Source organism: Eriocheir sinensis, chromosome 67 (assembly GCF_024679095.1).
Source record: "Eriocheir sinensis breed Jianghai 21 chromosome 67, ASM2467909v1, whole genome shotgun sequence".
NCBI classification, from domain to species: domain Eukaryota; kingdom Metazoa; phylum Arthropoda; class Malacostraca; order Decapoda; family Varunidae; genus Eriocheir; species Eriocheir sinensis.
Window position 1 is genome coordinate 7,535,460 of NC_066575.1, and position 15,271 is coordinate 7,550,730.

General features: G+C 43.6%; 1 protein-coding gene and 2 long non-coding RNA genes across 22 annotated transcripts in view; 1 reads left to right on the plus strand and 2 right to left on the minus strand.

Annotated features, from left to right (window-relative positions):
- LOC126988037 (galactoside alpha-(1,2)-fucosyltransferase 2-like) overlaps positions 1 to 15,271 on the plus strand; it is a 147,167-nt gene that overhangs the window by 44,358 nt on the left and 87,538 nt on the right. For 4 of the 20 annotated variants that reach the window (XM_050845809.1, XM_050845796.1, XM_050845798.1 and 1 more), the window contains exon 5: positions 6,609 to 6,770. The exons of 6 other annotated variants lie outside the window; for them this stretch is intronic. In XM_050845809.1, the coding sequence (XP_050701766.1) occupies positions 6,609 to 6,770 (162 nt within the window). Of the gene's footprint in view, positions 1 to 6,608; positions 6,771 to 7,618; positions 7,807 to 10,297; positions 10,455 to 13,083; positions 13,905 to 15,271 lie in introns of those variants that run through there. 10 more of the 20 variants (XM_050845787.1, XM_050845791.1, XM_050845794.1 and 7 more) reach the window with 9 other exon arrangements.
- Positions 1 to 15,271, minus strand: part of LOC126988041 (uncharacterized) — a 122,158-nt gene that overhangs the window by 21,145 nt on the left and 85,742 nt on the right. The window lies entirely within an intron of this gene.
- Positions 13,048 to 15,271, minus strand: part of LOC126988040 (uncharacterized) — a 44,448-nt gene continuing 42,224 nt past the window's right edge. The window contains exon 2 of the long non-coding RNA XR_007741404.1: positions 13,048 to 13,219. This is a non-coding gene — a long non-coding RNA (uncharacterized LOC126988040). The remainder of the gene's footprint in view (positions 13,220 to 15,271) is intronic.

Here is a 15,271-nt window from a genome sequence, read left to right on the forward strand (position 1 = left end):
TTTCTTCTTTGTCTTCTTCCTCCCCCTCCTCCAATGTAGTTCTGATATCGGCCGTAGTTGCTTCTCGACCAGTCCTTTCGCCACTGGAACAACCTTCCTGCAGAAATAGTCAGTGCAAAAACGACCTTTTAGACCCTTTAAAATTGCAGTGATCTGCTGCATCAAGGGTAAACTAAAGGTACCCGGGCGTACGTACTAAAGTGCCTAAATCTCTTCTGTAGGGGACTCAAGTGGCTGACGAAATTATTAGAATCCCTAAAGCAGGCACCTTAATAATGAATCAACAGGCGTTCTGCTGCCTGCTCCTCCATGCATGTTTTCTTCTCCTCCTCCTTTTGCTGTCACTGCTCTTCCTTCTCCTCCTCCCTTTTCTCCTCCTTTTCCTCTTCCTCCTTCCCCTCCTCCTCCTCATTTATATACATGTTTATCGTTTATAAGTCAGTCAGTTGTTTCGTACTTCTTATCTTTCTCATTTTAACACCAACTCTTTCTTTTCCTTAATGTTTCCCAGCTTAGTCCTTTTCCTCTTTTATCCTCCAGTTTTTCCCTCTGTTCTTTTCTCCCTGAAGTCTCCTCATTCCTCACATGCCTCCCATCATTGCTCATTCTCTCTCCAGTCGCTGCTCCTCTGTTTCTCAACTTCCACCGCGTAGCTGCCCCCTTTCCGCCGCCCCTTTTCTCTCTTTGCCTTCCTAATCCTACCGCAGTGACTCTTATACTGGCTTCTCTCTCCATTCCTCTGTACCACCCATTTCTTCCCGTCACTTCCTACCTTCTTCTTAAACATCTGATGGGTTATTTTGAGGTGTAGTCCACCATCACCAAATATCTCCACAGTGCTCGCCAGCAAGGCGTTTGTCATACACATTCCTGTCAGTGATATAGTTTCTCTGCCCAACGGAGTCTCTGCCCTGCCCCACAAAGCTGTTGTGCTGTGCAATAAATTGTATATAGTGTAATGCGTCTAACATTATTTTTTCATCGGCTTGTGACAACATGCAAGGAATATCAATTTCATATTCTTCCATATTTATCAAAAGAGCCATTTTCTTGGAGCATATTTTGTTATATAACTCCTCCCTCCATGCAGTGTGCGTGTCCCCTATAAAGAGACTTATCCCAGCGACTCGTATCTCCGGAGGGTGCCTCTCCTTACTAAGCCCTTTATGAGGTTTGGCCTCTGCACTAAGAAAATTATAGGAAGTCGCAGGAAGGGAGAAATGCAGACGATGGAAGGCAGTCCAAGATTTTACCAGTGAGGGATGAAAGAACGAAGTTCTTGGTTAACTCTTTCATTAGGAAGCTGTGTGTTTCTTAACAATGTGCCTAGTCAGAATTTCCTTGATGGTTTTATTTATTTTTGCCTTTGCTAGTTCCGGTAAAGATTCTAGTATACTTGAAATCCCTCTACAGTATAATTGTTTATAATTATTGAAGAAGTTTATCTATTTATCTTCATCACTGTCCATCTATCAGCATACCTGTGTCGTGTCGCCCCAGGTGTTCCACTGCCCCGCGGCCAGGGCGGGCGTCGCTGCGTGATGCTGGCGATGATGGCTGTGATGGTGCTTTTCCTCCACCTCCTCGTCCACCGCCGCGGTATGCATGTGATCAGTGTGCCTTGAGACGTGTCCAAGTGTTGTCAATGTTTTGTCACACGCAGAGCTTAACGTAAAAATGGCTTTACTGCCCCCCCCCCCCCCCTGGAAACTTCACATCTCCTCTCTCACTAAATCAGCTTCCTCGAGGTTGGGAGCGGTGAGTAGCGGGCTTTTTTTCATTATTGTTTGCTTTTTTTTCTTTTTTTTTTTTCTTTTTTTTCTTTTTTTTTTTTTACTGTTTCCTCTACTGTAAAAAAAAGCTGTGTCTCATTTCTCCTGACAGTGGTGGAGCCCTTCACTTTTCTTCGGCTGCGGGATGATGTGGTCGAAGATGTGCTTGGTCCAGAGCCTCTGCAGGTCAACACCCGGGGCCCAGCGACCGCAACTCCACTCTCAGTCACAGCCTGGAAAGGAGACAAGGGAACCACTCAAAGCACAACGACCACAACGTCACAGCCAACCACAGTCAAGAAAGGAAACAAGGCGACCACTCAAAGCACAACGACCACAACGTCACAGCCAACCACAGTCAAGAAAGGAAACAAGGCGACCACTCAAAGCACAACGACCACAACGTCACGCCCAACCACAGTCAAGAAAGGAAGCAAGATGACCACCCGAAGCACAACGACATCAGCGCCACGCCCAGCCACTGTCAATGAAAAAATCAAGGCCACCACCGTGAAGAAGGAAAACCCCTTTAAGAATCAGGTGAGGTTGAGAACTGTTATAGTCGCTTATCTGTTGCTTAATCCAGAGAAAGCAATCAAGGGCAAAAAATAAATACAATAAACGGAAATAGGCAGGCATAGCTGCAGCATCATAATAGGCTGAAGTGAAAGAGTCTGAGTCTTCAAAAACTGTGCGAGGTGTCGATGAAAGAACGAAGAGCTGGTTGACTCTAGCATAAGGATTCGGACATTATAGGGGTGACCTTGAGTAAAAAATCTTGAGCAGCAGAAGTGGTGGAGGCAAGAAGTTAGCATGTGCGAAAGAAGAGTTTGTTTGAAAATAGGGGTAAAAGATGCTTAAGGAGGGGAGCACACTGGCTGAGGTAGATGAGTCAGTGAGAGGAGTGAATCTGATGAAACGGAAACCTTGGGCACTGCTCATTTCTGAAGGGCTGAGTGCTTGCAGCCCATCCACCCAAGACAAGGGTGCTTCATATGGGAGCTAGCACACACACACACACACACACACACACACACACACACACACACACACACACCTTTCGTAGTACATTGTAGGTACAGCTGTTCAAACATATCCCGTTGAATGATATTTAGCACACACACACACACACACACACACACACACAGTCATAAGTAAGGGTGCGGACAGGAGACAAATGGCTGGGTGAACTGAGCTTGGGCTAGGCGATTGGAGACCCCATAGGACTGTTCCGAGGGGATGTGCTGGAGACCACGTCCTCAGCTGGGGACTCGGGGTTTCCAGAGTCCAAGGGCGACGAGAGACGAGAGAAGCTTGGGGAAGTGTGCCTAGGAGACGCCGTGGTAGCAGACCGCCTGCACAATACCCTGCTATTATTAGCCTTACTGCAACTTTTACTTCCTCTACTTTTCTTTTACTTTTTTTACTCTTCTTCAGCTCTCATCATCATCATCTTGATTTTGCTCTTCTGCTAATGGTGCTCTTACTTTTCGTACTATAATATAGGACTTTACTCCTTGCACGCAGGTCATCCTGAATGAATGGCCTCCAAAGGTAAAGTTTCCACTGATGTTGTTCAACAATCCGGGTCGCCTCGGGAATCGACTTAACTCGTACGCTGTCGCCCTCACCTTCCACGCCGCCCACAACGCCACCGCCACCACGGCCGTCACGCGAGACTCCATGAACCAGCTGGTGACCCTCCTGGACACTACCCGCCTCACTCTGCCCGTTGTATATATATATATATATATATATATATATATATATATATATATATATATATATATATATATATATATATATATATATATATATATATATATATATATATATATATATATATATATATATATATATATATATATATATATATATATATATATATATATATATATATATTGTTATTACGTTCGCGTATGGCTAGGTTCACACGAGACACTTTTTTGTGGTCAGTGGCCGCCACAAAAAATGGTCGCCACGAGAAATGGTGGGTAGGTGCACCCTGCACACGAGCCACTCGGTAGCGGCCACTAATGAGGTCCGTACGTGGGGTTATGGATCTCGTAGTGGTAGCAGCTGTCTGTGCTCTCTTGGCAAAAAGCGTAGAAGAAAGTACTGGGTTCACCTCATAGTTAGCAACAAATTACTGCGTGTGGCATTCCACACATCATCTACAGAGCTTAAAAAGCACCCTGATAAATTTTTTGACTACTGCAGGAAGTCACAGGACAGCTTTGGTCATCTAATGACAGAAATTGGTCCACGTATAACACGGCAGGACATCAACATGAGGAAGTGTGTGCCAGTAGAAGAGAGACTTGCGGTAATCTTTATGTAAGGCTGAACATGAAGAATATAAAGTCACATTAGATGTAGATTATTGACTTAATTCATCAGTCTTTGCGGTTACATAACATTTCCACTTTCTACTTCCGGGTAAATAAAACTACCACATTCAGTAATTAATCCACACCAGAATCAATTAATGTGCAAAACTATGAAACGAAATGAAACATTAATTCTGAAAGCATATAAGAGGTCATCCATCATATCCTGAACACAGGTTATGCGTGAAGGTCATACTTATACATCATTATGACAGTTTATATTCATAAAAGTCAGTGTCAAGACGGAGGGAAATTGGCGGGTGGCAGGGTGGTGGCCACCGATAGGGGCTCGTGTGCACGCTGCCATTTGAAACAACGGTATCTATCGCCGGCCACAGTGGCGTGGTCGGAAAAATGGCTCCGCCCGCCACAACTCGCCACTGTTTTGTGGCGACCACAAGAAAGTGGCCCGTGTGCATGCAGCCATAGAGATGTGTGTGTTCTATTTCTGATTTTCTCGAAAATATAAAAAATGTCAATAAAACGACCATCAAGGCTGATTCACACTATACATAAAGTGACCGGCCCGAAACGTACCGTTCCGGGCCGACAAAATATTCTTCAATGGGAAACCCATTGTTGTGTTCACACTGCTACGGACCTGCACGTCTCCGGCGCGGACCGTCACCACCACTTGCCGGTCGGGATTGTCGGCGAGAATATTTTGCAGGTCCGCCCCGGTACGGAACGATCCGTAGCCTGTCAGTGTTGGATAGTGTGAACTCGCTTCCGTCACCGACCGGCACCAGCACAGCAGACAGGCGTGGCCTCGGGGAGCGTAGCACCGCAATCATTCATTCTCTCTCTCTCTCTCTCTCTCTCTCTCTCTCTCTCTCTCTCTCTCTCTCTCTCTCTCGCTGTTATTGCCTCCCTAAATGTTGTACGTGTTTCTTTTAGTGATGGTGTCCTCAAGTAGATTTAGCAACTCATGAAACTGATGTCTGGACAACCTGAAATACTGGTGGAACTTTTGTTCGTCGTCCACCAGTTCTTTGTAGTTTTGCATATTCTCCTGTTTTCTTTTTCTTTAATGATTTATGTACCCAAAGTCTTTTGTTTTTCTTTTGGAGATTTTCGTTTTCCTCTTCTTCCATAAGAAGTGATGTCACTGCCAAGTCATTGTCGCTAATATTCTCGAACATGGTTAGCACAGCTGGGATGTGTCCAGGCTGAGAAAGAGACGGTGTGAGCAGCACGATGTTGCCGGTCCATGACGGTCCCGTGCAGGTCCGGGCCGTTTACGTGCTGGTGTTGTGTGAATACACATGCTGGTGCCGGTCAGTCACGGCCCCGTAAAGGTACGGTCACGCGCCGTAAACGTGCTGGTGTCGTGTGAATCGGCCTTAATGCAGTTACAAACTTTTTTTTGGCGTCAAAATGAGCAGAATAATAAGCCATACTGAAGAAATATTGGTTTATGCTATGATAATGAGTAGATTGGACTACTTATTACAAACATAACAAACATCTAGTTAAAATTTAAGTAATGCAACAGTGAATGATGGACGAAAAAGACGCATCATTGCATATATGCAAGTTTACATGTACATGAAAAGAACGTCGTGTTTAAGTCACTCAGGGTCAGTTTCAATTGCCACTCTGTAAATGTTGTGACACACTCCGTTATTACAGGTTCATGCATCTATGCACTTCAAGTTTTTGGCCCTACTAGAGCAAATGAAAGTTGCACAATTTTTGCACTTGCAGCAGACTATGTTTGTGAACTCATTTGGCAGAGGATCGTCCACACTGACGAGTGAGTGTAGTCTTCTCGTAGCATCCTCGTACCATCCACTTCCAATGGGCGACTCGGTTTCAAGGATTGGTGCATCTGCCTGAAACCACACCTGAGCCTGGTGGTGTGCGCGTTTGATGTGTTGTTCAAGACATTTTCGACTTGGCGGAAGCTTTTCTTGGGCTTTGGTGGCCTTTTGAAACATGCGGTGTCGCACATCGCTGATGTTATTTTCGTCCGAAGCTGGTGAGTAAATGCGGCAGAAGAACTCTTCCACACTCCGTATGGTGGATTCTGACAGCGTGCCACGTCCGAGATCATCGAGCAATACTCCGTGTTGCTGGAATACCATCCATGTAGTTCTCTACCCGTGTCCACTTGGTTGACTGACCGTGTCACATCCTGTGACCGCATGGTACAGCAGGATGTTACGCTGCATGGTCGGTGTCAACTGTATGTCGTGCACAGCCACATAACGCCGTTCCTGCCTTGTGCCAGTTCTCATCCAGAGCTCTCCACTTCATTGTCCCGCGAAGTGTGTGATCGGTGTCCCTGCACGAGAATGTGATCCGTTCGTATCCATCCATCTAGGCCGCCTTGCCATGCAACCAGTGTCCTCCTGGACGCGGTGCCCCCACGCTAACCACTCAGCCACCGCACAAAAGGGTAGCGCACCTAACTTCATGGTCCTCATCGACCTCTTCCTTTCAGATGGAAACCTTGTAAACGAGGCGCGGAAGAAGGGGGCGCATGTGTCGGTTGGTATTCCCAGCTGGAAGAAGAACGACATGATCAGCCACCTGGAGCCGGCCTACCAGAGGGGCGAGAAGGAGTACCGAGAGACTGGCAAGCCGAAGATGTACTCGCTCGAAGGTACGGTGTGTGTGTGTGTGTGTGTGTGTGTGTGTGTGAGAGAGAGAGAGAGAGAGAGAGAGAGAGAGAGAGAGAGAGAGAGAGAGAGAGAGAGAGAGAGAGAGAAAAAAATAGATAGAGATAATTGCAAAGTTTTAAAAACAATGTTGGATATTGTAAAATAAGTTAATTTTCACTATACAGTATTGCAATAGACATACAGTAGAATATGTTATAATACAGTGTAGGTAGTATAATGTATAGTACGCTAGTGAACCTAGAAACAGCGTTGTGCGCATGCACCGGTGCACAGCTCGATATGAGGCACACGATTCGTTCAATAGCGGCTGCATCGAGCCCATCACCGGGACCAGGACGTACCCAATTCAGAGGCGCAAATAGTTCAAATTGAGGAGGTACCCGATGAACAGTCTCCACAATACCAGAACGTACCCACTTTAAAATCGCAAGCCCAGACTGTACTAGATAAAGAAGCCACATCAACCCAGACTGTACCCATCTTAGAATCTCCCCCAATACCAGGACATACCCAATTCAGAGGCGCAAACAGTTCAAATTGAGGAGGTACCCAGTGAACAGTCTCCCCAATACCGGGATGTACCCACTTTAGAATCTCAAGCAACGACTGTACTAGATAAAGAAGTCGCATCCAGCACACCGCCACGTCAATTATTCTACCTCACCGGCCTCGGCTCATCTCTGTTTCTTCCAGGCCAACCCGTCAATCTGTTCGTTCTCTTTGATAGTCAAGAAACTTTTTACGGCTCACGGCTGGCTATGACATTATTTGTGCTCTGAAGTTGCTGTTTGTTCTAAACTCACTGTACGACTTTGCTCTCCTTCACCAGGATATCCCAACCGCATGTATCTGCTGGCGGGGCACCACCACACCATCCGCGCCGCCTTCAGGTTCAAAGACGACTTAAAGCAGAAGGTTGCAAGGTTCCTGGAGGGGGTGCGGCAGAAGAGGGGGCGTCGGGACATCACCTTCGTCGGCTTCCACATTCGGAGGACGGACTACACGCGAGTGATAAAGGTACGCGTGGAGCCAGGCTTGATCGTTTTAGGCTGGCATCATCTTTTATTCCTAAACTTCAGGACCATGTTTTTATTATTTTTGTAATATTTATATGCTTTGTTTATCAAATGCTTGATCTTTTGCTCTAATCCAAAAGAAAGTGTAGGTTGAGGTTTTAATGTCTCGAGCGTAAGTTAGTTTGTTGGCTCAAATTGTATTTATGTTTCCTGGTCTACCTCTTATTCTTTAATTATCTTTTCCTGCTTCTCATGTATCTCTAATTCCCGTCGTTACTTCGCTGTCATCTATATACCATATGTACCACCTGTGGCACGTCGCAAACTTCCAATAACTACCACTGTACCAGAGGCGGTACATTAATGATGAGAAAAAGAAAAAACAAGATTCCAGTGATTTGACTCTATATTCGGTAGAAACACAAAACACATTAATTAAATGGAAGTTTAATGTTGAAGCTACCCAAACCGTTGATACAGAAGGACTTTTATTCATATCAAAATAATACTTTTTATCCCCAAAACGTTTGTTATGGAAATTTGGCTAGACAAATACAGAGAAATATCCTTTGAAATTCAATGAAATATTAGTTTATTCAGATGCAAAAACAACTGGTCTAAAATGATATAACTAATGTTTTAATTAGTGAGGGGTTCTTGAAAGGTCTGGACTTCCGAAAATCCCGGAAATTCTCAGTAATAAAAAAATATAAAATAAAATAACTGAAAATTGAGTTATCAGACTCACAGCCCCTCTAGTCCTTATTATTTTAATATCTGACCAATCACATTTCTCATAGGGTAAGCAAAAGCCAGCTAAACGTGCTCTTAAGTTTATTGAAAACAACAAAGAAACTCGCTGGAAATTAAGAATAATTAATTAAACCAAGCACACAGCATCCTAGTTATCTACGTTAACACATCCTAGCAAATGGTTACTTAGCTGTGCGGGGAGAAGAGGGAAGCCACACCCTGATTTGCCTCGTCGTCCGTTCGGCCTGGGGTCCTTCTGTCCTCTTCTCGTTCCTCACTGCAACGCGCCGTGCCCTCACTCCTCCCACGGGCTTCCCTGACCTCAGTACACAGTCACGCTGGGCATGCGGATACTACAAGGCTGAAAAAACCCGGGGGGCTGGAGAGGGACGTATGCTCGCGGCGAAGTCTGGGCAGGAGATGGCTGGAAGATGGCGGCCGTCCCACAATGCTCCGCGCGCGCTGGCCGTGGTCAAGATGCCAGCTCTCGCCATACTCACATCTCGTTTTCTGTGCAACACTTACGCTAAAACGCCCTAACGGCTATGGAATTGTTATTTATTAATAACCTAACACATGCAATTGGTCACACATAGCTCAGCGTTGGCCGTAATAATGAAATGATTTGAAAAGCTTCTGTTTCCCGCCTGCTAGTGTTTCTTCCCGCTCTCTCAATCAAAATGGCGGGGACTCCCGCGGTAACTTTCCACAGGCCACTCCCTGAATAATGAAATCATGACAATTAGAAGTGCCATTATTACTCATCGGAATACAAAAAGGAAACCTTTCAGTTAATGAAAAGTCTCCCAGCACCTGCTGCCGCCTTGGCTCGCCCCGCCTCCCGAGGGCTGAAGTAAAAGGATAATTCACCCCATTCTTTCCTCCTCTCGGAAATGGTTCGGCGTGGCCAGCTGCGACTTTACTCGATCCGGTTAAAGCAGATGAAGTATGTAACAAAATGACAAAGTGCTTAATTTATACCCTGTGCCGGGATCGAACCAAGACTAGGAAAATGGGACGTCATTCTCAGGGCCATTACGTAGTATCAATTATATGCAATGCAAGATGGCGCCACTATAAACACTCGCCTGCGCCAGAACAAGCTGGGCCGACCATCAGGCCCCACCTGGAAGAAGCCTTGGGCCGACCATCAGGCCCCACCGGGAAGATGCCTACCGGCGCAATTGGCAGCAACGTAAAAAAAAAAAAAAAATAAATAAATAAATAAATATGCTGCAGCAGTGACGAATAATATCAGTTATATTTAAGTTTGAGTTTCAAAATGTTAAGTGTCGCACTTTTTTTTTAGTAATTTATAAGGTCGCTGATTATAATTACTCAATAGCCCTGGCACTGCCATCCGCTCAGACTATAACAAGACAGCTCTCTGCGACGGTATTGCTAATCATTTAAAACACCATATCAACAGTAATTGACGGTATTCGTCACTGCTGCTGCATGTCACTGATACTGACAACTATTTCCCGTGTGTAGGCCATGATATATTATCCTCGAGATGAGACACGCTGGGAGACGGCAGGCTGCCAGGCCACAGTGATTCATACACGAGACTCGGGCGCCAGGACTGTAGCTGCGCACGCCACATCACGCATCCCGTCCTTTTCAGAACCTCTCCAGTTGCTTACACCTCCAAAATCTCACCGACTTTCCTCATAACATTTGCGTTGGACTCAGCAACCCTCAATGGCATGCACAACATCGTAATTCACCTTTTCCAGAGCTTCTTCAAGTGCACTCTGCCGGGCCCTGCGTTCTACCAGTCGGCCATGAACCATTACCGCGCCACCCTGAGGAACCCCGTCTTCGTGGTGGCCTCAGACGACCTGTCCTACGCGCGGCAGCACCTCAACACCAGCACGGACGTTGAGTTTACAGGTGAATAGTGGTGTTATGGGACTCTCTCTCTCTCTCTCTCTCTCTCTCTCTCTCTCTCTCTCTCTCTCTGTTTTTTGTGTAATTTTTTTCTTAAATAGAATAATCAAACAAGAACTCGTAGAAGCAGTAGCAGCAACAGTAGTAGTAGTAGTAGTAGTAGTAGTAGTAGTAGTAGTAGTAGTAGTAGTAGTAGTAGCAGCAGTAGTAGTAGTAGTAGTAGTAGTTAATCCAGTTCCGTCTCAGAAAATATATTGGCGTCCGGCGCCCCTCACCCTAATTGTCGCAACCCGTGCATTCGCCTCAGCAAACACATAACTGGTATACAGCAACGCTAAATACAACAGTATTCATCGAAGAAAAATAAAATATATTGTATTTGCACTTCTCTAAACCTATGAACACATGCAACAAGCACGTATCATCTGTCTGTTGACACTTACACCGCCCACCCTCCGAGCGGCCACACCTTACCTGGGCTTCATAGGATCACTTCTATAGTCTGACAGAAAGTTCCCTGACCGAAGCTTGGAGTGACTTCACGCCACGATGACGAGGCTAAGGCCCGTACCAAGAGTTATGAAGGTCGAGCCGCGTACCGTCCCTTCGACAATGTAGCCACGGCCTCAGACCGTGCCTTCAATCCTTACCACAAGTCGCTCGGGAAGGTAAATGCACATACACACACTGCAACCTTTTCACCTACCAGATCTAATGCACGCACACACATACAAACACACAGTGCTATCTATGGAGGTATAATACCTCCATGGTGCTATTACAGCCATAATATTGTCCGTTTCATTCCGTCTGTCCACTCGTGAACGTAGATGTGGCACCTGCGCATTGTGAGTTTGTGATTGCGTGAAGATCATTTGAATGTTTGTGTATACAAAAAATCCTCAAACCATCGTATATGAACCGCAAACAGAAGATTTTCATCGATAATATACCATATAAGAACACGAAGAAACAACTTGTATATCAAACAGTATAGTTTGATCATACTCGAACGATCTATAGCCTTTCAGATACTCATATTTCATCTCATTAAGGGATATAAAGTGACATACGACTCTGCAAGTGTCTATACATAAGGGATTTTGATGTTGCATGTATAAATAATATGGATAGCCTAATATATTCGAAATAGCCTAGCATCGCATTCAACAGTTATTATTTATTATTTCATGGGTTTTTTCCATTATTAATCGTTATTTGCATGCAGTAAATTATTAAGATAACCTTTATTTGCACTTGCAGAGCCAGATGTCTTAACTGAAATGAGAAAGAATATGAAAAACTAGATCGTTGGAGAATGTGAGCCACGAAGGTTCTCGCCTGGCTGGTACCTCTGTGCTTTGAAGGCGCGTGCTGTTGTTGTAAACAAGACAAACCTATTCGCTGCAACTATAATATACGACTTTCCAATTAGGGAAAATATTTTCTCAGGTTGTTTTAACTGAACCGCAACTATTTGCCATGCCAAATTTGGAAAATAAACATATTTTTCCTCAAAGGTCTGAGGGAAGACACGGGGTAGGCCTTGCCTTCCCTTCGTCTCTCCCGCAGACCTTCGTTCCAAAAATGCTAGTGACTATAGGTACGCACCGTCCTTCCCTTCTATCTTCGTCGTTAAACCTTCGTGACTCTTGGTACGGGCCTTTGTGTCCGGCCCTGAGCGGGAAGCTGCCCCGTGACCTGGCTAGGGGCTTGAGGACCGTCCACCACCCGTTCGCGGGGCGTGGATGGCCGAGCACAGGCTGAGTGGTGGAGGACTATAGAGGATCTTCCTTATTTTGATACTCCAGAACAGCGCCGAGACTCACACAGCGGCACTGCCAGGCGGTGACATCACGCGTCTCGCACACTCACAAGCTGGCAGGCAGGCGTGGAGGGACTCAACAGGGAGGCCTAAGGCAGGGTTTGCTCGTTTAATTAAGACCACAGCGTACACGGCAAGTCACAGTACACAACACACAATCACTTGGAACAGAAACAAAGCACAAAACTCCTCAGTCCATTACACAGGCAGGCACACACAAGGCGACGCACGAGGCTACTCCATTTCTCTCCCTTGCCGTCCACCTACTAACTCAGGGACAACTGCACGGGCCGACCCTCGCACACCTTTTTATACCCGCCCATAATTGCACCATCCACAGCAAGCCATTGTTTGCATTAGTCAAATGAGCAACTTTTACGCAAGTCAAATCAGCAACTATTACATCATATACAAACACACAAACAACAAACACGCACATTTGTAACAATAAAATAAAAACATAATACCTGTTACATGTATTCACATGTTTAGAGAAAGTGTAAAGAATGTATTCTATTGTTTTTCAGTGAATTCTGTTGTCATTTGCTTTGATGTATATCAATTATGTGTTTGCTGAGAGGAATGCACGGATTGCGGCAGTGTGGGAATTGGAATTTCTTTCCTGAGATGAAAACAATGGAGTATAGCAGTGGTAGTTGTTATAAAATAGCAACAGAAAAAGCTATTGTGGTAGTACTTGTTGTTGTAATTATTTTTATTTTTACTGCCCTCCTTTTTTTCTTCTTTTCGTCTTCTTTTCTTCTCCTCCTCCTCCTCCTCCTCCTCCTCCTGCTCCTCCTCACGCAGACATGAAGACGGCGGCAGAGGACATGGCGTTGCTGGGGTCCTGCTCCCACTCCATCATGACTGTGGGTTCCTTCGGGTTCTGGGCATCGTTCTTCGCGGGCGGGCAAGTCGTGTACCCGCTGATCACAAACTGTACCTTGAAGCCCTTCGTTCACCCCGACCACCTGGGCCCGCGAGGCTACGAGAACTGGAAGGCCTTTGATACGGACGGCGGCGGGCCAGTGTAGGGCAGGGCGTGGCGTGTTGGGCCGTGTAGGGATGACACTTTATTATAGCAAGGGAGGCAGCTGAAGGATAAAACAAAAAATAATAACAAAAAAGCCCACTAGGCGCTGCTCCAGTAAAAGAAAAAAGTGTGAGTGGCCAACTAGAGAGAGTGCAGAAGCGGGCTTGCAGACAGATTCTGGACAGTTCTTACACCAACTACGAGAACGCACTCACCCAGCTGAATCTGCCCACCCTTCAGTACCGATACCACATAAACCTAACCAAATTCGGCAAGTCCCTCCTCCGCAACCCCCGCCACAGAGACCTACTCCCACCCGCCCTCCCTCCCCCAACAAGACCCACAAGACACCACAATATTCTCGTCCCGGTCAAAGCTCGCAAGGACAGATACTGGCTTAGCACAATACCGGCACTTGTAAAGGCCATAAATACCTCCATGATCACATGACCCCTCCACTCCAACACACACACACACACACACACACACACCACCCTTCCCCACTTCCCCCATTACTCATCACATAAATCTCATTGTACTTTGTGTATTTTCAGCCTTATGGCTGCCAACAAATGAATAAACCATTTATTATTATTATTATTATTATTATTATTATTATTATTATTATTATTGTTGTTGTTGTTGTTACCATCATTATTATTATTATTATTATTATTATTATTATTATTATTATTATTATTATTATTATTATTATTATTATTATTATTATCATTATTATTATTATTATTATTATTATTATTATTATTATTATTATTATTATTATTATTATTATTATTATTATTATTATTATCATTATTATTATTATTATTATTATTATTATTATTATTATTATTATTATTATTATTATTATTATTATTGTTGTTGTTGTTGTTGTTGTTGTTGTTATCATCATTATCATTATTATTATTATCATTATTATTATTATTATTATTATTATTATTATTATTATTATTATTATTATTATTATTATTATTATTATTATTATTATTATTATTATTATTATTATTATTATTATTATTATTATTATTATTATTATTATTATTATTGTTGTTGTTGTTGTTGTTATCATCATTATCATTATTATTATTATCATTATTATTATTATTATTATTATTATTATTATTATTATTATTATTATTATTATTATTATTATTATTATTGTTGTTGTTGTAGTTGTTACCATCATTATCATTATTATTATTATTATTATTATTATTATTATTATTATTATTATTATTATTATTATTATTATTATTATGTACATATATACAAATAGCAGTAATACTAATCGTTAACAGTGATAAATGATATCAGTATTAAACAGTTAACAGTAATAAAAGTAACAGCGTATTACCGTAATAATACATAACAATAATGAAAATATTTGTTTGACAGTAAATAATAACAATAATTTTAAGATAATATAATAACAGTAATAATATTCACAATAAGAATAACTATAATAGAAATGTCTCAATAATAATTTTGAGAATAAGTAACATTTGGGAAGACAAGAGTCAAAGTGTGGTCTCTGCTACTTAAGCTCTATTCTTCACTATAAATAGCAACTGAGATACACTCCCATAATGGTACCAAAATGGAGCCCAGCATTGTTGCGTCTGTTCGTCAAGCAATCAAAACTGTGTTCAGTGCTCGTGCGTATGACAAGGCCATCCGTGTGTGAACTGTAAGAGAGGTGGAAAATGTCGGAACCCGAACCCTCAACGACAGGATGGGTAAAATGGTGAGCAGTCACAAGTGGGGCATGGAGGGCAGGCCAATGAAGGCGTCGGAGATGACTGAAACACTTGCGAATAAGAAATAGCAGCCGAGAAGCACTGTGGTCGCCTGGATGAGATGCAGGCTCCCCTTCTCCCTCTTGAGGTCAGCCTTGGTCTGTCCTGCATCTGAAACCACCCACAGTGCCAATGTGGACTTTAA